The sequence below is a fragment of the Ctenopharyngodon idella genome, chromosome 15, assembly GCF_019924925.1.
Source record: "Ctenopharyngodon idella isolate HZGC_01 chromosome 15, HZGC01, whole genome shotgun sequence".
NCBI lineage: Eukaryota > Metazoa > Chordata > Actinopteri > Cypriniformes > Xenocyprididae > Ctenopharyngodon > Ctenopharyngodon idella.
In genome coordinates this window covers 12,760,755-12,785,278 of record NC_067234.1, presented here as the reverse complement: position 1 = coordinate 12,785,278, position 24,524 = coordinate 12,760,755, and the positions used below count along the sequence as shown (strand labels likewise).

Genomic DNA, 24,524 nt, shown 5'->3' with positions numbered 1-24,524 from the left:
TTCCAGAGGAAGTGTAACCTGAAGAAAGAAAATGTTCAGAATGACTTAAAATAATTTGGTAAAAGAGCTTAGATAAAGTGCTCAGAATGGTTTAAGTCTCAAAGTCAAAGTTTTATTTGTCAAATATGCAATAACATAGCGAACAGCAGTACGTGTCGAAGATGAAATGCTTTGAAACCAAACATTTTTAGAAAAAAAGATAGAGCAAGAGAATAATACTATATGTGAAAGAACAGATGTTAAGACCACACTGTAAAAAAAAAGTGCTTAAATTAACTGGATTATTCTAAAAAAAAAAAAAAGTAAAAAAAAAAAAAAAATCATTTAATTTGACTGAATTAACCAGTCTATATTAAGTTAAATAAAGAAAAGTCCTATTTAAGGGTCAGATCTGCTGGAAATAACTCCTTAAGGACAAACAACTGTAAATTTCTCACTTGTGTCAAAGGATTGCTTCAAAAAAGAGATTGATAGACATACGCTCTATAAAAAAAAAAATGCTGGGTTAAAAACAACAGGTTTGAAAATGGACAAACTCAGTGATTGGATTGTTGGGATGAATGTTGTTTTATTTAACTCAATATTGTTTAAAAATCAAGTTTTTAAAAGCAAGTTTCCTCTAGTAAATATGTGTCTGATTTTTAATTTCCAACCTATTTTGGGTTCATTTTAAGCCAGTCATATAGTAATTTTTAAACAATAGTTGAGCTAAATAAAACTGCTCAACACATTGGGCAAACAGCAACCCAATCGCTGGGTTTGTCCATATTAAACCCAACTTAGGTTGTTTTTAACCCTTCAATTTTTAGAGTGTAGCTATGCTAAATTTTGATGTGAGTGACATATTGTCAAAACTCAAAGAGCCTAAAGCAATCTATCATGAATGTGCATGCATGTGTTTGTGCGGGCCTCCCCCGTCCCCTCGGAAGATAACCTTTGAACCCTGCTGTGAGGAGGCGCGGGGTTGAGGTTCAGCTCAAGATACCTGCCCCCTCCCTCCCACTGAGCCTTATAAAAGACATATCTCTGGCCCTGCTTCTTCAGTCTCGTCCCAGACCAGCTACATCAACAGGTAAGCAGCCCGACCTCGGACATGAGAGCCACTCATGATAGGCTTTTGTCAGGAAACAGCTGGACCGTTAGCAAAACAACAAAATTTGTATCAAATTATACTTTTTATACTTTAGTTGATTTTTATTGTTAGAAGTACAAAAAGTAATTGTTTTGGTTTGAAGACTAATGGCGAAGCCTTATTGATAAAATATGATCAATTATTGTAGCCCTTCTACTCCTCGACTGCCTGAAGTCTGCTCAGTTCTCCAGGTCCACCATCAATGTGTCCAAGTTAATCTAAGGATTTTAGATTATGTTGAGAGCTAATCTGGTTGTGAAGTCTTTGTAACTCTGTCTAATCTGGGATGAATTAGAGTCTAGTCTAATAGGCTGACATATGTCGTAGGGTAAACCTTTCCCGAGCAGCCTGAGTAGGCAATAGTTGTAGTATCAATCTAGAACAATCACAGTACTAAAAGGTTTAATAACATTAGAATGAATCATGCTGAATTGTGTCCACTCTCCCTTTGGTTAAAAATCTCAAACCCATCCATTCATTGTGAGCTGCTTCAATTATATTAACAATATCTGATGTTTGTTTTTGACCCAGATCCATGATGAGGTTCGTAGCCCTCGCCCTCACTGTTTTGCTGGCAGGTATGTAAACCCATTGCTTCTCTGAAAAAAGCCAAATTGTTTGAGGTTTCTTCCCAGCCAGCAACGTAGTGTCAGCCCAGATCCGGCCCACATCTGGTCCAGGTGTAATCCACATGTACCAGATGTGGGCCAGATCTGGGCCGACACTATGTTGCTGGCTGGGAAGAAAACTCAAACAATTTGGCTTTTTTTAGTTAAAGTAATCAGAATCCCAGCCTTTTGTTCCAAACTCAAGCTTATGAACTGACATTTCCTTCATCCAGGTTGCCAGGCCCGTTTCCTGCAGGACGAAGCACCGTCACATCTGGATCATGTGAAGTCTGTGCTCCAGGTTTATGCAGATCAGTTAAAGCAGTCTGCACACAAGTCCCTCACTCACCTCGATGACACAGAGTTCAAAGACTACAAGTAAGAAAGCAAAAAACTCTTCATTTCCTGCTGAACTCATCTAGAGCAGCAGAGTAGCATGGTATTAGTCTTAAAGTCAAATTGAAAGAATCCGTTTAACTTCTGAAATATGACAAAGAGCATTCTCAAACTAGTTTCAAAGAGCATACATAGTCCTGTCGTAATTGGAGACTATCCTCCAAAAAAAAAAAAAAACACAACCACCTTTTTACGACCTATATTTACATTTTAAAGTCATGCGCCCTCTAGCTGGCGTAAAAATAATGACAGTGTCATGTTACGTCTGTCGTCATGAAATGATGTATGACTGTCGTTACCAATGAAAATGCGTGTTCATTTAAATGCAATGTGTGGACTTTTTACACCATTTGTCCTATTTCCATTTAGCAAAACTCATTTTTTTTATTAACGACTACACCCACCCCACCCCTAAACCTACCCTCAGTGATTTATAGTGCATATACACTTTATGAGCATATGCGTTCCCTGGGATCAAGCCCAAGATCACATGATCACATATGGCTGCATATTGTTATAGATTGCAATGCTCTGCCAATTGAGCTACGCGAAACCCGAAATATGACGCAGATAAAAGGGAACAATGCATTAAAATGAAAGTGTCCTGTTGTCGATAGGGGCTCAACTTTAGTAAACACTCCTATGGGTCGTATTTCATGGAAGTGACAAATGACCTATATAGGCGTATTGGTTGGAGAATATGTTGCGTAATTGATGCCACTGATTATCCCAATGTTGCTATGAGCTGGGGACACCTTCCATTGTAAAGAACGCCATTTTTCCAATGACAAATGACAACCTAAATCCTTGTTCTGTTTAGGGAATTCCTGGGCCAGTCCGTGGACAACCTCCATGGCTACTTTGAGCACGCTTTTCAAGCCATCTCCCCAATTGGTACCCATGTGCTGGAAGCCTCTGCACCACAACGTGAGAAGCTGACCAAGGACATCGAGGACCTCCGCAAGCAGATCGCGCCCATGCGTGAGGAGCTCAGGCATGTTCTGCAGAAGCACTTCGAGGAGTACAGAGACGAGCTGAAGCCTTTCCTCGACGAGTACTTGGTCAAGCAGCGTGAGCACATGGAGGAAGTCAAAACCAAGCTGGAGCCGGTGATCAAGAGCTTGAAGGAGAAGATTGGAACCAACTGGGAGGAGACCAAGTCCAAGCTGACGCCCATCCTGGAAGCTGTGCGCGAAAAGTTGACTGCGTATGCGCAGGAAGTGAAGACCCAGCTGGATCCCTACATCCAGGAATATAAGGATCAGGTGGAAAAGGGAGCCTTGGAGTTCCGCGAGAGCGTGCGATCTGGAGAACTGAGGAAAAAGATGACCGAATTGGGTGAGCAGGTGAAGCCTCACTTTGAGGCAATATTTGCAGCTGTCCAAAAGTCTCTTAGCAAGGAGTAAACTAGCCATTTTTTACACCACCCACCCTGCCTTCTTCCTTGCCTCCTGCGCCAAGCACCGACACCCCGACCCGTCATCCGGAAGGCTTTTCTCAGCATAACCAACCTTTACTCGAAGCACACAATACACGAATACACTCATATGCACTATTTACACATTTCCCACCGCTACAGGACTCACATCCTCTCTAATGGGCAAACACAGATATGAATAAAAGAACACTGAAACCTGTTCATTCAAAAAATGCCTAGCAAAAATCCTTTGTTAAGCTGCTTTTTGTTAAAAACTGATTTTCAATGTTCAATGAAATGAAAATAATAAACATAATAAAAAAAAAAAAAAACTTTCATACTATTTCTTCAATGTCTAAATGTGTCTTATTTGGATGTTTTGCTGAAATGATATGATATAGCATATAATATATTATTACACAACAAAATAAACATTTTAAACAACAACAACAACAAAAAAAAAAAAAACAGCAATTACAATTATGGTTGCTTATCCATGCCATACAAATGCACAACAATGGCCTTTAAAATAAACAGAGTACACAGTTTTCTACATTTTAGATCTGATTAATGAGTTGATTACAAAAATGTGTCAGCGGTGATCAATATTTCCTGGTCTAGTGATCTGTTACTTATTAGTAATAGGGCAAGATGGATGTGGTGGCCATTTTAATGTCCTCAGGCAAGATTATGTCAACACCAGACCATAATTTTTGCCGAACATATTAAGGAAAGCAATCCTGTGCTATTCTGGCTATGGCATATTGACAAGTTAAAACTTGATAATCAAGTTTCAGAACCATTCTGTCTAGATTTGCATTAAAATCCAAGAATATGGTCCAAAATATGATGGAATGCTTTTGGTAAAACTGGTTAAAGTCAGTTATGTTAAATTTGCATATCAACTTGAACATGGAGAACGACTGAGATATTAAAGAGATCTTATTATCAAATGTGTCCTTCCTATATGAGGCAACAGTAGTACTTCATAAGAAGAGCATTGATTTAACGTTGCAGAAATGCTCATAGACGTTATTAACAGATCCATCTTCACTGCTTGTCAGGATCTTAACGCTCAGTTGAGAGTGCAGATGGAGAGCTAGATCAAAGGTCATCACTATGACCTTGCAGCAAGGCTTTTTCCATCAGAACAATAGTGGTAAAAGTACAATTAGCTGTTTGTTGAGTGTTGGAGGTGTGACACCGAAGCATTGATCAATTGCTGCCACGACCAATGGATCCTTCTGTTCACAGTCAATAACGTCAAGTGATGTATATGTAATTGACAAATACCTGAGTGTGATACAGAGTAAGTTTGTGGGCACCGTGGGTCACGGGTTGTGAGAGAGTGATATGGATGAGGTGCTGAAATACTGCATATTAGATCTCTCAGAATATATAAAGCCACCGTCATGGAATCAGACACATTCACACCTCGATTGTGTTTGCGATTGGATGTTGGACCAGGTTTCCTGAGTACAGCACTAATGATGAACGGTAATATTCATATTTTTGCTTTGTACTTTGTTATTTGTACTATTTTAAAAGCATCCTTGAAACAGTGAGATATTGAAACTTTTAGAGAATTTTAGAGAATTCTTTTGTCTTGAAATCAAAATAGGACACTATTTTCTTAATGCATGTTACCCGCCTTATTGTAAGTGGTTAATTTGTGCGTATTTATATAGTTGATCTTGTAATCAAAATCCTAAGCCAATCGCAAGTCCTTCCCTATATTTCGGCTTGTTTGATAAACTGGTTAATTTGAAATTACGTCACAGTATAATCGGGTATTTAATTTAACTTTGGCCTATGTCTGTAGTCTCGGAGTTGTCGCAGGCTGGTTCTCTGGTCCTGCCGTGTTCTCCAGATGAGGGGCGGACGTGCAGCAAAGCTCCTGAAGTTGCCAGTGTCAGAGTTCAGCTGGAAATGCAAAGCCTGTGGCGGCAGTTTGACCAGCTGGGCACCGAAATGATTGTAACAAAAGCTGGAAGGTTTCATCAAATATTACACCTTTGCATCTTGTAATATGACCTCTTTAAAGCATTGTGTAATGTGTAATTCCATTTTTACATTGTCTGAAGAAAATGTGAGCGGTGATTCTAGGGTATTGTGGGTGTTTTTTGAGGTAGCAAAGAGGTTGTTCTGGGCATTTTCCGAAGAGTCCTCCGGTCTATGGCCTCTTAAACAGTACCAAACCTCAATAGTTAGGGATAGAGAATTGAGCAATGGTTATAGTGATTGTTGTCTCAGAAAACACCACTACTGCTAGCGCTTTCATATTTTTGTATGCATGTCAAATCTGTGGAAACTCGTGTTGTTTGTGTTTATACAGAAGGATGTTTCCTACATTTCAAGTACACATTTCAGGCATGGACCCAGCAGCAGAATATGTTCTTCTAATGGACTTTATTCCTGTTGATGACAAACGATACAGGTATCTCAACAGAAAAGGCTTCTTAACTATTTTGATAAATCCAGCATAATGTTCAGAGACACCAAAAGATGCTGTGTTTAAATAAAAAATAAAAAAATGTAACGGCACTACAAACAATTTAAACACAAATTTTAGAGCACAATTAAGAAACTTTTTTTTTCATGCTTAAAGTAGGGGGTCGTTATGGAAGCTTGTTTGACTTAACTCGAAATTGCAACTTTATATCACGCAATTCTGACTTTATAATTCGTAATTGCGACTTTATATCAAGCAATTCTGACTTTATATCTCACAAATCTGACATTATAACTCGCAGTTCTGACTTTATAACTCGCAATTGGAGTTTATGTCACGCAATTCAGACTTTATAACTTGCAATTTCGACTTTATATCACACATTTCTGACTTTATATCACAATTCTGACTTTATAACTCACAATTGCGACTTCATATCTTACAATTCTGACTTTATAACTTGCAATTCTGACTATATCACAATTCTGACCTTATAACTCGCAATTGCGCCTTCATATCTTACAATTCTGACTTTATATCTCGCAATTCTGACTTTATATCACACAATTCTGACTATATAACTTGCAATTGTGACTTTACATCACGCAATTCTGGCTTTATATCACACAATTCTGATTATATAACTTGCATAACACAAAATTTGTAAAAATTAATGGTGTTCAGTCTGGTAACTTACATTATACAATGGGTGTACCGTCCCATATTATTCAGCCTGTATATTAATGATCTCCCGCAACAGTGTGAAGGGATACAAGTGCAAATGTATGCTGATGATACCTTATTTTTACACAGGACTACCTTTTCTTATATTTTATTCAGTGGCAGAAATGAGCTTCCATAGGTTGTCAATCTTTTTCAGGGCCATCCTAAGAACTCAAGGAGCCCCCAGTAGCACAATTGTGTTACCTCCTTTGCTATGCCCTGAATTAATTGTCCAGTGTTTTCTAATCAATTTGATATTGTACACTCTCAGAATTAAGATTTTAATGTAGTTAAAAATTAAATGTAACATATGTTTATATGTTAGTGCCCAGACCTCCTGCAGTACCCCGACTGCAGCTGAAACCCTGGTCTTAAGTATGTTGGTTCTGTTTTGATTTGACATATTTTGGATATTCTTGATGTTCCTGCATGCAGGTATGCTTTCCACAGCTCTTCCTGGTTGGTAGCGGGACGTGGAGATATAGCTGCCCCAGGACGAGTGCACTTCCATCCAGACTCACCCGCACGGGGAGCCCAGTGGATCAAACAGACGGTCTCATTTGACCGCCTCAAACTCACCAACAACCTGCTGGACGATAATGGCCATGTAGGACACACACACACACACACACACACACACACACACACACACACACACACAGTGTACATAACTGTTTGGATTCCTGCAGAGATTCAAACACTTGTGCATGTGTCTGCAGATGATCCTGAACTCCATGCACCGCTACCAGCCGCGGCTGCACGTGGTGCTGGTCGACAGGAGCAGAAACAGCCAGCGCTTCGCTCACCGCAACTTCTGCACTTTCAGCTTCCCAGAAACCCGCTTCATCGCAGTCACCGCCTACCAGAACCACAGGGTACCGAACACCCAACATCCATCCACACGTTCCTCATAGCACATAAGCCTTGGATTAAGAAGCAGGATTCAATTAGTTATAAAGCTCTCATTAAGCTGTAAGTGTTAGTACAGTCGTCTCAGCTAGCAAATTCTAATAAATGTTGTCAATTTATTTTGATGGTCCACTTTAGACATTGTATTAACTATAAGTAACTTTACTACTATGTCAACTTACAGTCATTAGTAGACTGTCTGCTTAATATCTGCTAACACTTTATTTTGATGCTCCCCAACAGACATTCTATTGACTATAAGTAACTTTGCAACTACATGTCAACTTATTCTACTAACCTGAACCCTAATACCTAACCCTAACCTAACAGTCTATGCTCTAATGAGAGTTAGATGACATGTAGTTGCAAAGTTACATATAGTTAGTAGAAGTGGACCATTGAAATAAAGTGTAACCTAAATTTTAAAACATTCCTTTCATGTCACTGATTAGCATGGTTTGCTAGGTGTGAATCTTTGGCTTGACAGTAAATCAATTCACTTTATACAATTTAATTCCATTTGTTTAACAATAGTTTGATTCAGAATGTTGTAAAATGCTTGTACAGGACACTTTACATACACTCATGGAACTTAGGCATGAAAATGAAGAAAGAGAAACTGTACTAGGAGTTTAGTATGAAAAGAGAGAATTTTACGACAAGTAGGACATATTTATTACACTACCCATTCACTTCATTCATGATTTAACAAACGTCTAAGGTCAGGTTTCTTTGTTGGTTCTTGTTTGCATTAAGTGTGGTTTGCATTTCTCCTGTAATCTCCTGTGTGTTCATTTTATAAATAAAGGCAATCAATTTTGGAATATCCATTTTCGCCTTCATCTTCGAGCATGTTAGCTACCACATGCGTAACAGTTAATAGTTTATAATTAAAAAACAGTTATCAAGTCTGTCATGTTATTTTTCATTTATTTATTTATATTTTTTGATGGGTAGACATTTTGAAGCATTATGGAGCTGTTTATTTTCATCAAGAACTGTATAATAAGTTCAGTATAAAGTAGCTGCAGTGAGTCTGTATGATGTCCTTTCCTGTCACAGATTACCCAGCTGAAGATCGCTTGCAACCCCTTTGCGAAAGGCTTTCGTACAGCAGATTCTGAAAACAGGTGAATGTTTATGCCGTATAACGTTAGACCTGAGATTACAAGTCCTGAGATTATTGTGGCTTTTTTTTATATAATATGGAACTTGCTCATCTTTATATGAGACTTTGCATGACAACCGTTATTTTATGGTTAGTGTGACTTTCTGCAATTGTTATACTATCTACAGTTTGGCAATGAGCATAATTATGCTTTCTGATCTTAGACATTCAGCTCAATGCCAAACTGAATCTCCTCAACTATCTTTGCCCTGGAACCTGTTTGAGGGAACATCTGTGACCAGCGCCGTACGTGAAGACCAGAGGCCACGACACCAACCACAGGCACAACGTGAGTGCAGTTACTGAGCTGAGGATTCAAACATTTTGGGGGAAAAATGGATGACTCATCTTGCCATTGCCAATGCTAATTTCATATCTACTGTACACAACAATACACAACAATTTATTTGTTGTAAACCTCTGCTTCACTCTTTGCAGGCCATTCAAATCCCCATGATCCAACCCTACAGACAGCGATGGATGAAGCAGCGCTGTCATATAGTGAAGGGATGGAGTGCAGCACAGACAGGAGGGATGGAGGTTCCCATGCTCATTTCTACAGCACTCCTGTGTTCTTCACACTGCCCTGCCAGTGGGACGGCCTGGCCAGAGCAGACAGAGGTCTGATTGGCTAACAAGATTCATTTAAACAGTCCTTATTATGCTCTAAAAGTGACAGACAGATATATATATATATATATATATATATATATATATATATATATAGATAGATAGATAGATAGATAGATAGATAGATGTTATACAGCACATGAGAATAATGGTCTGATGATTAAACTTCAAGCCCCATGATGCATCATTCCAGCGCTTGACATTAGTGTGTGTGTGTGTGTGTGTGTGTGTGTGTGTGGAGTGCGCTCAGTGCGCTAGTGTAAGGGATGCCTGATTCATTTTGCGAATCGGTTCGTTCGGACGATTCGCTCCACTGAACCGGTTCAGTAAAACGATTCACCCTATCAAACCTTATTTCAACCCGCTTTCACTCGAACGCTTGGCGAATCGCTCTGACCGAATCATTCAATAGAATTGATTCATCCTAATGATTAATTCAGGAATCGGACAGCGCTTCAGTGCGTGCGGATGCAGGGAAGATGGAGGAGGAGGCAGGAGCTGTTTGAGGACATATAGATGCGGATTATGGAGGTTTGCGCCGTCAAATGATCAAAGGGCAAAAGACAGCTCTAAATGGACACGACGTCGAGCACATTTCAATGGCAGACATTCAACGGCAGAACTCCAGAAGAGCGATGCTCACCTGCTCTACTTCTGCTTTTATTTAAATAGAAGGATCGTCTGATTTTAACAGTTAATTTCTTAAAGAGCATGCAGGAAGGTTTTGCAATAGGACATCAAGTTCGGAATCTTTATATAAAAAAGAAAGACGAATGTGGAAAACGGGAATGGTTGCCGTTGTTTGTAAATGCGGAGGATGGAGAAAACGAAGGATAATAAACATGAGCCCGAATGTCCTTTAGTGCTCGCAGGGATTTGGAATTTGCGCATTCTGTTGTCGGCGTTCTGTGCATTATGACGCCATAATAGAACTTTCGGATCCGCCACTTGACGCGTTCTAAAGTAAACAAAGGGATTTTATAGCTCGGAAAGATGAAAGTGCCGCGTCTGTTTCTGTATTCATGGACATTTATGGCCCTTCTGCCGGTCACCTCCTCCGCTGGCAGTTCTGGCTCACTGTTGCTCCGTGTCCCTCTGCAGCAGGGGCCCCTCTCACAGCCCGCGGCCCCCCGGGTCCCCTCGAGAGCCGCCCGGACACGCAGAGGAGTCCGTGTGATGAATTTTGTAAACATGATTGACAACCTTCGCGGAAAGTCAGGACAAGGGTATTACATCGAAATGGCCGTGGGCACCCCACCTCAGAAGGTGAGACTCGATCCAAATAAATGGGTTCTCACCATATAACAAAACATGCTACAGCATATTGCTTCCATATACTGTTTGTGATGTATATATACTGATATTTGCTGTCCTCAGAAAAAAAAAAAAAAAAAAAATACATATATATATATATATATATATATTCTACTTAATTTTCTTGGACAGGAAAGATTTATAAAATAATCTATTCAAATTGTGTTTTATTTTATTTATCAAGAAAAAAAAAAAAGTGGGCTAAAATGTGTAAATTGTCTTGCAGCATGGCTGTCACCATAATGTACAGTGAAACACTTATCCAATTAAACCATAATACAATTAAAACATTTTGGCAGTATCTAATTTAAAACCCCTTTTCAAAAAATGATTACACATTTACATATTCATTCACTGCTTAAAATCTTTTCTATTTTATATTTACACTTTGCTTTATTTCTTACTGAACTAGTTAAATGTGATTTAAAGTGGTAAAACAAAAGAGATATACACTTCCTGTTATACCAACATTCAACAGTTAAACAGTAATACTGTGTTAAACTGGTAGTTTCATATGCTATATACAATCTATAATTTGCATAATTGTCACCTTCTAGTTATTGGTGTTTACTGGTGTTTGTTTTTGTTATTAGTAGTCCACATTTACAGTATGTACTGTGAAGTAAGCAGTATACTTATGTATTCCATTCCAAGCATGTTTCGTTAAGATCTGTGTGCTTTATGGGAATATTAGAGCATTGATTAAACCACTAAACGCTGACTGTGGGATTGTTTTGTGAAGTAGCCTATATGTGTTTTGCCCAATTGTCACAGCTATAGTGTAGAGCACTGAGACTGTATGACACTGCTCAGTTTTCACAGCCCTATCCTGACGTTTACACGACAACGGTAAAGTTTTTCCTTTGCGTTTTTTGCGTACAGACAACAATGTTGTCAAAGTGATCCCCACAGATTTATTATGCTGTCTGGCCAGTAGGTGGCGATGTCACTTTGTAAAGAAACACTACTCTCTAAAAAAAAAAAAAAAAAAAAAAAAAAAAATGCTGGGTTAAAAATAACCCAAATTGGGCTGAAAATGGGCAAACCCAGCAATTGGGTTGTTTTGACCCAGCGATTGGGTTAAATGTTTGACCAACCTGCTGGGTAGTTTTATTTAACTCAACTATTAACTCAAATTACTGTATTGCTTGCTTAAAAAGAACCCAGAATAGGTTGGAAATTAACATTTATTAATATGTTTAACAAATAAACATTTATTAATAAGTTTAATAAATAATAAACAACTATTCAATTGCTTATTAATAAATGTTCACCTTTTGATTATCAGTGTTGCCTGTAGTAATTATGTGTCTGATTTTTAATTTCCAACCTATTTTGGGTTCATTTTAAGCCAGACATATAATCATTTTTTAAAGGGGTCATTTACTTGTTTTATTATGTTATAATGTTTCCTGGGGTTCACTTATAATGTTAATATGGTTTTTACATCAAAAATGATCATAATTTAGAAATAAAAGGCATTTTTCCTACCCTGATTTTAGCCCTCTGATTTGAAATCTGTTTTAAGGGTCGTGTCTGCTGTGAGACTTCAGTGTAAACGCCCACTGCTGTGTATTAAGTATTATTATCTCAAAAACTTTTAGCATGTTTTTACTATTACAGCTCTCAAGGTTAACTAATCGTGAAAAGTGTTGATTATAGCATTACATTTAGATGGCATTATATTTAGATTGTGGCATGAAAGGTTGCAGTGATGAAGACTGTAACCGATCACAGACATGTTGTTGAGCTCATGAAAGCAGTGATCTCGTAATTGCAACTCAATTTCTGCACACTAACGAATGCTTTCATCATAACAGTGCAAACGCGATGTAACTAAGAGATTCGCTTAATAAAACGGGAGTTTTGGCGCGAGTCCAGAACTCAGTCACTGATACACTCGCGCTGTTTGATTGACAGCTCCAGCGATTGCAAAGGGAGCGTTCTTTGAATGCTTTCTACATATTTAATTTGATCACCGTTTAAATAACAGATTATTTTCATTCTACTAAGAGAAACAACACGAAGTTGACCGTTTAGTCACTGGTTTGATTTACTGACACATAAGAACATGTGACTGTACATGAATCATTACATATCAGATCAGGCATTAGAATTAACACAGTTACTTACATGTTGTTGCATTAATGTCGAGTCCATATCGTAAAAGTCTGTTTGCAAAACCTGCGCTGAAATGCGATTGATTTAACAAAGAATCCACAGTGAAATGTACCGAATACAAATAAATAAAGCTCAACTGAGAGATTCACATTGTTGAAAATAAATAACCATATTCCTAGCATTAGGAAATTTCACAAATTTTCATAAATTCATGTTTTTGCAGTTTTCACAGACTACTGAGACTATAACAGTATTGTTTTCAAAAACTTGCACTTTGAGATACCGTTTACATGACACCGTTTTCAACTAAAAACGGAAAACCTTTTATGCGTTTGGCCATTCATCTACACGACAATGGCGTTTTGGGGGATGACTTTTGAAAACGGGATTCAAAGTGCAAGGTTTTGAAAATGATAGCGTTATCATTTCCGTGTAAACTACAAAAACGCGAATGTGTATTACGTGTTCAGTCTATAGGCATGTAGTGTTTCTTCACAAAGTCACATCACCACCTACTGGCCTGGCTTGAGTAATAAAGCGTTTTTAATCGTTCCGCAAATCCGTGTGAACGGGAATCGTTTTGACAACGTTGTCGTCTGTACCAGAAAAATGCGTAGGAAAACTTTTCTGTTTTTAGTACACCGTTGTCATGTAAACACCCTAAAACCCTTTTTCAAAAGTTAGCGTTTTCAGGCTGCCAAAACACTGTTGTTGTGTAAAAAAACAACATGAAAAAATGTCTGTTTTTAGTTGAAAACTGTGTTGTGTAAACGGTATAATAGTGCTCTATTACCCAGTACATATACACTATGACAGATCAACATGGTTATAAGAACCATGTACCAACAACAATTGTTCTATTAAAATGTTTGCACTGAACGTTTGAATTGACATATCCAAAGCGACTTACTTTACATTCAACCTAAGCATTTGCTGGGAATCGAACTTTTGACATTGCTACTGTCATGCTTTCCTGTTTAAGCTCCAGGAAGACTTGATAAAACCACACTTTTCTCAGGTAGAGAGGAAACTCGCTGAGCAAATGCTGAGCTAGTATCATCACTATAACTGTTTTGTGTCCTCGTCTAATGCATCTTACATGAGCTTAAAAATTCTGTGGAAGGAAATGAATTAGTGTTTTTGCACACCAAACATCTTCAACTGTCCACTGCCTCAACAAGGTCACATAACGTATGAGGAAGAGGAAGCACTGCGGGTGAAGGCAGGTCTCGTATATAGAGGAAGGATGCACACAGGCCAGATTCAGTGAGCAGAATAACAGGAAGCCCGCAGGACAGATCAGTGACATGAGGAGTCAGCTCAATTCTTACTACAGTGAAGAGCTGCTGAGAGGAATAGGCAGACATGGTAAGATGGTCAAGTGTGTTATCAACCACCTTTCAATTCAAAAACACTAAAACACTCGTCTAATAGAATTTATATGGAGAGATGTGTTTGTGTTTGGAACGACTCTAAATTTGTGAATGCACAGGTGTGATGTTTTTACAACAAAGCAGTATTCTGTATAGAAGTGGTCCGTCATTGTGTTTTATCAATATAATATGTCATCAGTCACCCTGCTCTCAGCGTCAGCCATTGAAAAAGCCAATGCTGAGAAGAGTGACTGATGACATATTAATGATGGAGTTACCTTCAGGTGTCTCTGCCATTAAACAAACTTACTCAGAAAGACTCTCTCCAAAATATTTTTTATCCATTGACAAAGCTGCCGGTAGACTCTCAGAAAAAACAGCCAAGTGGACACAGTAATTGTCTGATCTCAATCATTTCAGAATGTTTGATTACAAGAACTGGCCAGTATAACATGCTAGAGATCTCAGAAGTCCAACCGATGTCTGGCAGCTCTTTCTTGTTCTCAGGTTTCCCATCTCCCGTCCTGTACTGTCCTGTCTGTCTTTCTCCGTCTCGCTCTCCCTCAGTGTGTATCACATTTTGCTTAGTCAGTGAGTCTCACGCTCAGAGACAGGCTGCCAGTCAGTCGCTGGTGGCGTGCAGGAGGCCGATCAATAATATATCTCATTCTTAAATACCCCTTCACAAACACACAAACACCCACAAGGTCAGAAACATTTGACAACAGAGCAGTAGTCAGCTGAAAGACCTGAGCCACATCTAGAGACCAAGGGCCTTATTTGTAAAATGTGTGTACACACAGATCCACGCCAACGTTCATATTTATAAAAATGGTCTTTAATGTGGAAAAGTGTTTAGTGCCACGTCAGGGTCTTTCCTTGTGGCAGAGTGAAGTATACTGCAGGTATTTGGAAATCCATTTTTGCCGCTCACCGTTCTCAAGTAAAGGATTTGGACGTTGACTGGTGATCTTTTATATGTTAATGACATAAATTAGGCGGCGTTTACAAGGTGGAGATCTGAAACCATTCAGCTGTGCACAATTTCAAGAACATTTGATTATAGATTTCACCACTCTAAAAAATAACTAAAAAAAAACTAAACAAATTTACACAGTAAAATAACGTGTTCTATTGAAACGGTAATATACCATAAAAACAATGCATTCTTGGTAATACTATTAGTCATTTTTGGGAAAGTAACCTATAGGCTACATTCTCGATAATGACAAATATTACACAGTATATTCTGTATATTACAATACATACTTAGCAATATTATTTGTCATTTTCGAGAAAGTATACTATAGGCCTCTTTTCTTAAAATGCCAAATATTACCCATAATGCATTGTTTTTATGGTATATTACTGTTTCAGTGGAAAACAGTGTTTTGCTGTGTAAATTTTTTTTACAGTCATTTTTTTAGTATGCATGTTTTTTGTGCATATGTTCCTTCTTTGATTCGCACGTAAACATGTTTGAGAAATGATCGTAAGAGCAAATGTAGGACGTTTCTGTGCAATATTTTATAAATGAGGCCAGAGGATATCATAGAGACTTGGGAGTGAGCTGATAAATCATGTACCCACAGCTGTTCCAGAACACCATAGCTAATACTCAGAAAACCGTATCACATCACAGTGGCCTAAAAACACTTGCCAATCACTGGCATCACTGCAGGTTTGTATGGGTGAGCACCAGTGTTGGGTGTAACGTATTATAAGTAATGTGATTTACATAATCAGATTACTTATTCAAGTAACTAGTAAAGTAACGCATTACTTTTAAATTTACAAAAAAATATCTCAGATTTACCACAAGTTTTCCCTGTGTATTGACTGACAGCTCCCCTGTCCACATATTAAGAGTAAATGGGAGTAATGCTGCCTTCACATGCTATCAGAAATTTCCTACTTCCCACTTCTGAAGTGATTCGTAATTGCCAGCTCATCACATTCAAGTGCTTTGTTGTCGTTTTTTTTATTTTTTTTATTGCTGAAGTAAGTGTTGAACTTTCTTCTCCTTCATCTAATTCTTCTTTAATCCAGAATGGCAGCACAGCTGAAAGGTTTGTTTGAGCTGCGCCCTCTACTGTACAGGAGTGAATTTGCATTTCTTTCAGCCTGAGGCTTATTCATTTCACTTTTGGTGTGAAAGGACATTTACATTTGCCAAAAATAGAACTTTTATTTGTTATTAAGAAAACAAACAAGCAAGCCCAGCCCAAGTGAGAAAAAGTAACGCAATTAGTTACTTAATAGGGAGTAACACAATATTGTAATGCATTACTTTTAAAAGTAACTTTCCCCAACACTGGTGAGCACCACTCACATTTTTCTTCAGTTATTCATTTTATCTAATCAAATATTAAATCCCTTTGTGTTTCAGTTGAACATCCTGGTTGATACGGGCAGCAGTAATTTTGCAGTTGGCGCCGCCGCTCACCCGTTCCTCCACAGATATTACCACCGCTCTCTGTGAGTAGAAGTAACTAACCACACACAAATGTGTCATGACATATGTTGTAAAGGCTAACAAATGTTTTCCTGTCTGTGTTGATAGTTCGTCATCGTACAGAGATCTGGGCCGTGGTGTGTATGTGCCGTACACACAAGGCCGGTGGGAGGGCGAGCTGGGCACTGATCTGGTGTCAATTCCTCACGGGCCCAATGTGTCTCTGAGGGCCAACATTGCTGCAATCACCCAGTCTGATCGCTTCTTCATCAATGGATCCAACTGGGAGGGCATACTCGGCCTGGCCTATGCTGAGATCGCAAGGGTCGGTTCCTGCAGTGTTTCTGTAACACGAGTGCTTGTGCTGTCATCACTTCACAATGCTTAATAAAGAGTCTCTTCTAATCAGGTTTTCCATCTTTCAGCCGGACGAGACTCTAGAGCCGTTCTTCGACTCTCTGTTGAGACAGACCAGCGTCCCAGACATGTTTTCTCTGCAGCTCTGTGGAGCAGGATTCACCCAGAACTACAGTGCTGGCAGCTCCACTGTAGGGGGCAGTATGGTGAGAGCTGCTGTGAAGATAGGAAAACATGACAAAGAACTAGATCATTTCAGTGCAAGAAATGGTTAATTGACCCCAAATTGAAATTCTATCATTTACTTTAAATGACTGTCTTTCTTTTATGGAAAATGAAAGGAGATTGAGACTGCCAAGCTCTGAAAATAGGACAAGAATACGTCATAAAAAAAAATCATAAAAATAGTTCATATGATTTGTGTGTTTTGAGGATCAAAAGTGCAGTCATATGAAATTAGTAAAATATTTGAATCACACACTTACCATGTTGTTAAAATTTATATGTAATGTCCAACAAAACAAATTAAGTGACATACTATAAAAAGGATGTGTTTATTCACAGATTGTCTTTATTCTTTCCAGATCATTGGGGGAATTGATCCGTCCTTGTATGTTGGGGAGCTGTGGTACACACCAATCAGACGAGAGTGGTATTATGAGGTCATCATCGTGCGCATTGAGGTTAACGGACAGGATCTCAATATGGACTGCAAAGAAGTGAGAACAAGTCTTCTGTTTTGTTTTTTTTTGCCATGAAGCATTTATTCCTACTGAGAAAAGTAGAGACACACTCACAGATACATTTCAAGCATGTGTGATTTTATGTCCAAGGCAGTGGCAAGGCCAGAAATCTCTAAGTGGGTGGACCTTGGTGAAATAGGGTGAACCTCTATTTTTTGTCTAATATATACACTGCTCAAAAAAATTAACGGAACACTTATTAATCAGAGAATAGCATCAAGTCAGTTAAACTTCTGGGATATTGATCTGGTCAGTTAAGTAGCAGAGGGGGTTGTTAATCAGTTTCAGCTGTTTTGGTGTTAATGAAATTAACAACAGGTGCACTAGATTTGTACTCTCCCAGTTGGTCATGGTTAAGAATACAATTGAACAGACTACTGTTTTTTATTGTTAAACAAAGTCAAACTAGCCATTGCTAAAAGCAGACATTCTTACTATTTCTCTTCTCTGTCTTTGTCTCTCAGTATAACTATGATAAGAGTATTGTGGACAGCGGCACTACAAACCTGCGTCTCCCTCGTAAAGTGTTCCAGGCTGCTGTGAAGGCCATTGAAGCGGCTTCATCGGTCAGTTTATATCATCTCAGCTGGTCTCATTCTTGAACATGCTAAACGTTTTCAGATTTCTCTCACAGTTGGATTTTTGTCTCCACAGACTGAACAGTTTCCCTCAGGTTTTTGGCTGGGGGAGCAGCTGGTATGTTGGCAGGCGGGCACCACACCCTGGCATATCTTCCCTGTCATTTCTCTCTACCTAATGAGTGAAAATAGAAACCAGTCCTTCCGTATCTCCATCCTGCCACAGGTACCATCATTCTGCTTTCTTCATTCTGTGGCTATGACAGCTTTCTGAATGGTATACTGCTATAAGAGGCTGCTGAGTGATAATGGGCCACACCTTAACCTATATATAAAGATAACTAATTCAGTCAAAATATGGGTCAGAATGATCAAATTGATCATCAATCAGTCCATATATGTGGCAACAGTTGAATTGATTCACACAAAAATTATCTCATCATTTGCTCACCCTCATGTGGTTTTTAAACCTGTATGACTGTTTTTCCTATGGTGAGTCCTAATTTTCATTTTTGAGCGAACTATCCCTTTAAGCTTTGCTTTGTGTTGTGCCTACCAAACTGTCACAGTAGGCCTACTATCATACTAGTGTTGAACATACTGTGCAGTCAGCATGAGTTCTGAAAGCATGCAGTACTTGATGAATTAATATATTTGCTAAAACAGGGGTGTCAAACTCATAGAGGGCCACTGTTCTGCAGAGTTTAGTTCCAACCCTATTAAACACACCTGAAATCGCCCCTATATTCTCAAATAGGGCACTATTTGAGGGGACAGCTATTTGTAGTGGTGTCCGAAACCATAGTTGACGTTATCAAGTGCACTCATTTAATCCCATAATGCACCACAATAACGGGTGTACAACCAATATACGGCTAGAGAATAGCCATAATGCACTGTGAGAGTCATGCTAAATAAATTCCCGCATCTTGCCAGAAGATGGCGTCCGCAGCTAAATCCATCCATTTTCCAAACCGCTGGTTCAATGTGGCAACAGTGTAATATCATACAGGTATAAACTCCTTTTAATTGATTATTAAATTGTTTAATTAAGGATTATACATGCTAGTTTTCATGACAGAGCTCAAGATAAATCTTTTCATTGCTACTAGAGCTGCCAGTTTACTGAGTTTCAAATGATTATTAAAGGTGCAGTATGTAGGATTTCTGTCCTCTAGAGGTCGCTAGAGGCCTATTTAAAACAAAGGCGTAGCTTGATGACGCCACGCTTGAGCGCGGAATCTTGGGACATGTGGTCTTCACCTCAAAAGAATAGGGATAGGACTTGGGAAGAAATCATGTTCATGGATGCGATTATTAACGTTATTGTAGTATGAAGCAGAGCAGGACCAAGTGTTGTGGAAGCTGAACGAGGCCGCTGGAGCGATTGCGCAACACTCGCCTCACGAGCAACGGAACTTTTATTATGCCACAGTCGCTGGCGTCGCTTCCACTTTTCCGGTCATGAGTATGAGGTAACGCAGCTCTGTTTATCATATTATATACATTTGAATGTGTTGAAAATGATGTTATAATATTACTCTGTGCGTTCGCTCGGCGGCTGCTGTGAGACACTTGTTTGAGACACACTGCAGTGAGCTAGATCGATTTTAGAATATCATATTAAATACTGGATGGCTTGTGTTGATAAATGGCATGCAATTAATTTTAAAATGTATTGTATGATGGAGAAAATTCTGTATTACTGTTACTAAAAATAAAGCTGCATCTGATTATGCTATGTTAGCTACTTGACAAAATAGTGTTTTTCTCTGAGGCACGGCAAAGCATGGTACTCGCAAAAAATCAAGAAAAATTAGATTTAAACAATAAGACTAAACATGTTGAGCTATATAACAGTAATTGGTTTTCTGTCTATAAACGTAACCAAACCGTTGTTAAAATGTGTAATATATTAAAGCGTCTTTGGTGTTTCCATGGTTTCTACAAAATAAAATCGGAAACCGAGAATAACGCGGGTATGACGCAATTGACAGGCAACTCCTCACATGTCCCGGAGCCTTGGTTAAAATTGCAGTTTTCTCAAGATTTACAAATAGTTGGAAACATTTGGGATATTGTAAGTACTCAACTGAACAAAATATATAACACTGGCCTAGTGGTTTTTGGATATTTTACTGCAAAAATCTTACATATTGCACCTTTAAACAGCAAGCGCAAACTATGCAAAAGCGGCAGCCCTTCCGGTGCACTCAGTGTCTGAATTCACTTAATCTTTTTCATTCACTCCTTCAAGGGGACTATATTAGTGGACTGATGTAGGGAATAGTGAATGAGGGTACAAACACAGCCAAGGTCTTCAGGATTACTAGAATCAAAGCTGCTTTAAGGCAAGCCTCCACGGTTAGCAAAAAAAAATTTTATGGATGTCAGTGGAGGAGAGGTGTTACTCACTACTCTGAATACACTGTTTTTGCGAGGAAATCCGCAAACAGTGATTGACTGTCGCACAACTCTGAAAGAAATTCAATGATATCAAGGCTGTATGCGATTGGTTATCAAGGCACACCTGATCCAAGTTGGCCGTTACGCTTTCTCCAATGGTAGAGCCACGGACCCTTGTATCTCCCAACAATAAGACCATCTCTGCTAGAAACGTCCAGGCAGGTGTTTTGGAGCTATACTCTGCAGGACAGTGGCCCTTCAAGAGTGGAGTTTGACAGTGATCATGGGATATTGTATCCCACAGTTCAATGCAATTCACTCACTGTACCAGCTACAACCACTCAACCTTGTGGAGTAGCTGGATCTTTTTTTCTTTATATACGGACATGTTAATAGACATGTGGTGAGCTGAGAGAGCCATAGTTGAGAACCCCTGGTTTAATCGTATGATTAATCATTATCATTACCTTGAGACAAGTTCTCTTGAAACTACACAATCATACGATTAAACCAGGGGTTCTCAACTCTGGTTCTTGAGGTCAACGTTCCTGAAGAGTTTAGCTCCAACCCTAATTGAATACACCTATAAAAAAAAACATCTTCAGGATCACTAGAAAGCTATAGGCAGATGAATCTGAGTTTGAAGGTTGGAGCTGAATTCTGCAGGAAAGTGGATCTTGAGGGCCAGAGTTGTGAACCTCTAGATTAAACCAACAACCTTGTTAAAAAAACAAAACAAAAAAAACAGCATATGCTGGTTAGGTATGTTTTGAAGCATGGCAGCTGGTTTGTGCTGGTCCTAAGCAACTAGCTTCAGCTCAGGACCAGCTTAAACCAGCTCAGGACCAACTAAGGACCTGCATAAACCATCTCAAACCAGCTGCCATGCTTCAAAACATACCTAACCAGTATCATGCGATTGTGGGTTCGATCTCAGGGAGCACACATGCTCAAAGTGTATATGCACTATAAATCACTTTCTAACGCATCTGCCAAATGTATAAATCAAAATGAGTATCGCTAAATGGAAATAGGACAAATGGCAAGTAAGTGACTGTGTAAAAAGTCCCCACATTGCAGATTTTGATTGGTAACGACGGTCAGAGATGCAACATGACACTGTCATTATTTTTATGCCAGCTAGAGGGTGCGTGACTTTAAACCGTACATATAGGTCGTAATAAGGTGCTTGCAAAAACTACTTAAAGGGTCATTTTTTGGAGGAGGAGGACAGTCTCGAACGCATATGTGTAGCTGATGTGTGTCTTGTCTCTCTCGGGTCTCTGCAGCAGTATCTGAGGCCGGTGGAGGACGTGGCCTCGGCACAGGAGGACTGTTATAAATTCGCTGTGTCTCAGTCGAGCACTGGTACAGTAATGGGTGCCGTCATCATGGAGGGCTTCTATGTGGTGTTTGACCGAGAAAACAAACGCATCGGCTTTGCTGTTAGCACGTGTCACGGTGAGAGAGCATTTTCTCTAGGGAACTTACAGTGACCTCAGAAAGTATTAGGACACTTGTGCCACACAAATAAAATACTGTGTCTGTATTTTATAAAAAGATTTAATTCTGTGTTTGTTCATGTCCTTGTCCTTGTCCTTGTTATTTTCCTTCTCTCTAGTCCACGACGAGTTTCGTACGGCCTCAGTGGAGGGACCATTCCATGGTGTGGACCTTGAGGACTGTGGCTACAATGTCCCTCAGACCGACGAGTCCACATTAATGACCATCGCCTACATTATGGCGGGCATCTGTGCCCTATTTATGCTGCCTCTGTGCCTCATGGTCTGTCAGTGGCGTTTTACACGCTGCCTTCATCCTCTGGGCGCTGGAGATTTCTCTGATGACATATCTCTCCTAAAGTGAGCCATATCAAAACGTACAGCATTTAAACTGTTCGTAAAGGTGGCCATCCTTGAGGTTCTCAAAGAAGGGGAAATATTGATGAGGCTACTATAATTATAACTACACGTTATAATTGTGAATATGCACATACACACACATACATAGACACACAGGCTGTCCCACCTTGGAGGGATTTCGTACCCTCTAAATCTTTTTGAGTATCTTACAGACTTTTAAGTGTGGATAGCTGTCTTGGGACTGTTCAAGTTAAGTTCTGTAAAGTTATGTAAACTATATGAGTGGATGTGTCTGTGTTTGAAAGTGAGAGAGAGTTTGTGTGCTATATTAAGATATCATATTCTATAACATTGTTTGATTGTCAAAATGAAAAAAGGGTAACAGAGTACTGTTTATGACTTATACCAGTCCCCAACAATACAATGAGGAACTCATACTGTATTACTATTAATTACTAAGACGACATGATCTTCTGACTATATTAATTGAAAACTTACAGTAAATAGACTTATATGATTTGTAATAACGAATATCACTGGGTGAGAACATGTCCAGTCATATTTTACCCCAAAATCAAAAGAAATATTAAAAAAATAAAGCCTATTTTTGGACTAAGAGTCACAACAAAGTGATTGCATTGTGACGTTATTCATGACCATTTCAATAACATTTTCTCCCAAATTTCCATTACCTCAGTGCACATAAATAAATAGAAGTAAATAAATAATGTGTATTAATTTTATTTTATTTTATTATTTCAATTGACTTAAAATAGGATCTTAAAATTCTTGTTTCTTTTGATTTCTTAGTCATATCTTATCTGGACATGTTTTCTAGAGATTTACTCAAACATTCATATCTAAATGATGTAACAAATATTCCATCAGCTTTTGTATCATTACACGTATGGACACGTATGGAACTGTAATGCTGACTTCACATTGCAAATATGATTGCACACACACACACACACACACATGCAACCCAACAATTAATGCACCTAAAACAAATGCTGCTTATTCTTATGCATATAACTCACATATATTAGGAAAAGCACACACACTCTTACATCATCCTAACCAAACCAGATTAAGCCAGAACTAAACATGTCTAAAGTGAAAAATCTGCAGAGCAGGTTCCTACTGCTACTGCTAACCTGTAACATGTATTAAAGAAAATCCAGATTGGCAGCTCTTACAACCAATAAAGTGCATAAAATAGCAGCGTGTGGCCTCATTTCTTGGCGATCATGTGATATAGCATGATAATCTCTTCTTTGCTTCCTTTGCCAGTGAACAGAGGTACTCATTCAATCATGTAATGGAAGATAACATTGCATAGAAGATAACATTTAACAGTTTTTTCTATAAATTAGTTTTTTTTTTTTTTTTTAATTTACTCATATAACAGTTTCATAATCATAAGTTCTCATACTGCTAGATTTATCTGCAACATTTGACACAATTAACCATCAAATCGTTTTGTCCATCCTTGCGCATCACCGATACTCCACTTTGTTGGTGTGCATCTTACCTCACAGGTAGTTCTTTCAAGGTTAGCTGAAGGAGAGAAGTGTCCGAAGCACATCAACTGGTCCCGGGGTACACCAAGGGTCAGTACTTGGACCTCTCCTCTTCTCCATATACCTACATACTACATCACTGGGACCTATTTAACAGACACATGGCTTCTCCTAGCAATTTATATGCTTTGTTCTACCATTGTATCAGGCTAGATAGTGAACTTAAGCAAAGACCGTAACACAGGGTTTCATGGCAGTAAAGACACTGAATTCGATGATCAGACAAGTCATCAGTGCAAACTATGGCTAACTAAGCCCACAACACAGAGTCTTGCTGGTTATTTAGGTCTATGTTTT

At 38.8% G+C, this 24,524-nt stretch overlaps 3 protein-coding genes across 3 annotated transcripts; all 3 read left to right on the top strand.

Annotated features, from left to right (window-relative positions):
• Positions 1-958: 958 nt before the first annotated feature.
• On the top strand, positions 959-3,896 carry apoa1b (apolipoprotein A-Ib). The gene is made up of 4 exons (XM_051864086.1): positions 959-1,072; positions 1,664-1,710; positions 1,974-2,118; positions 2,957-3,896. The coding sequence occupies exons 2-4, from the start codon at positions 1,668-1,670 to the stop codon at positions 3,540-3,542; spliced, it is 774 nt and encodes a 257-aa protein (XP_051720046.1). The 5' UTR covers positions 959-1,072; positions 1,664-1,667; the 3' UTR covers positions 3,543-3,896.
• Positions 3,897-4,028: 132 nt separating this feature from the next.
• Positions 4,029-9,479, top strand: LOC127496271 (T-box transcription factor TBX1). Its single transcript, XM_051864076.1, has 8 exons — positions 4,029-5,050; positions 5,376-5,547; positions 5,889-5,990; positions 7,164-7,335; positions 7,448-7,603; positions 8,700-8,767; positions 8,970-9,094; positions 9,244-9,479. Exons 1-8 carry the CDS (start codon positions 4,966-4,968, stop codon positions 9,438-9,440), a joined length of 1,077 nt encoding a protein of 358 aa, XP_051720036.1. The 5' UTR covers positions 4,029-4,965; the 3' UTR covers positions 9,441-9,479.
• Positions 9,480-9,873: 394 nt separating this feature from the next.
• bace1 (beta-secretase 1) lies at positions 9,874-23,865 on the top strand. Its single transcript, XM_051864065.1, has 9 exons — positions 9,874-10,701; positions 16,633-16,721; positions 16,807-17,023; positions 17,124-17,261; positions 17,640-17,774; positions 18,263-18,364; positions 18,453-18,602; positions 22,072-22,243; positions 22,404-23,865. The coding sequence occupies exons 1-9, from the start codon at positions 10,429-10,431 to the stop codon at positions 22,646-22,648; spliced, it is 1,521 nt and encodes a 506-aa protein (XP_051720025.1). The 5' UTR covers positions 9,874-10,428; the 3' UTR covers positions 22,649-23,865.
• Positions 23,866-24,524: the final 659 nt, after the last annotated feature.

Bases quoted from the DNA above. Each gene is read 5' to 3' on its own strand.
- apoa1b (XM_051864086.1), top strand. From the start codon at position 1,668: ATGATGAGGTTCGTAGCCCTCGCCCTCACTGTTTTGCTGGCAG. The intron at 1,711-1,973 runs GTATGTAAACCC...TCCTTCATCCAG, and splicing joins CCTCACTGTTTTGCTGGCAG to GTTGCCAGGCCCGTTTCCTG. The intron at 2,119-2,956 runs GTAAGAAAGCAA...TGTTCTGTTTAG, and splicing joins ACAGAGTTCAAAGACTACAA to GGAATTCCTGGGCCAGTCCG.
- LOC127496271 (XM_051864076.1), top strand. From the start codon at position 4,966: ATGGAATCAGACACATTCACACCTCGATTGTGTTTGCGATTGGATGTT. The intron at 5,051-5,375 runs GTAATATTCATA...CTATGTCTGTAG, and splicing joins TACAGCACTAATGATGAACG to TCTCGGAGTTGTCGCAGGCT. The intron at 5,548-5,888 runs GTTTCATCAAAT...GTGTTTATACAG, and splicing joins ATTGTAACAAAAGCTGGAAG to AAGGATGTTTCCTACATTTC.
- bace1 (XM_051864065.1), top strand. From the start codon at position 10,429: ATGAAAGTGCCGCGTCTGTTTCTGTATTCATGGACATTTATGGCCCTT. The intron at 17,775-18,262 runs GTGAGAACAAGT...TTTGTCTCTCAG, and splicing joins TCAATATGGACTGCAAAGAA to TATAACTATGATAAGAGTAT. The intron at 18,603-22,071 runs GTACCATCATTC...GGGTCTCTGCAG, and splicing joins GTATCTCCATCCTGCCACAG to CAGTATCTGAGGCCGGTGGA.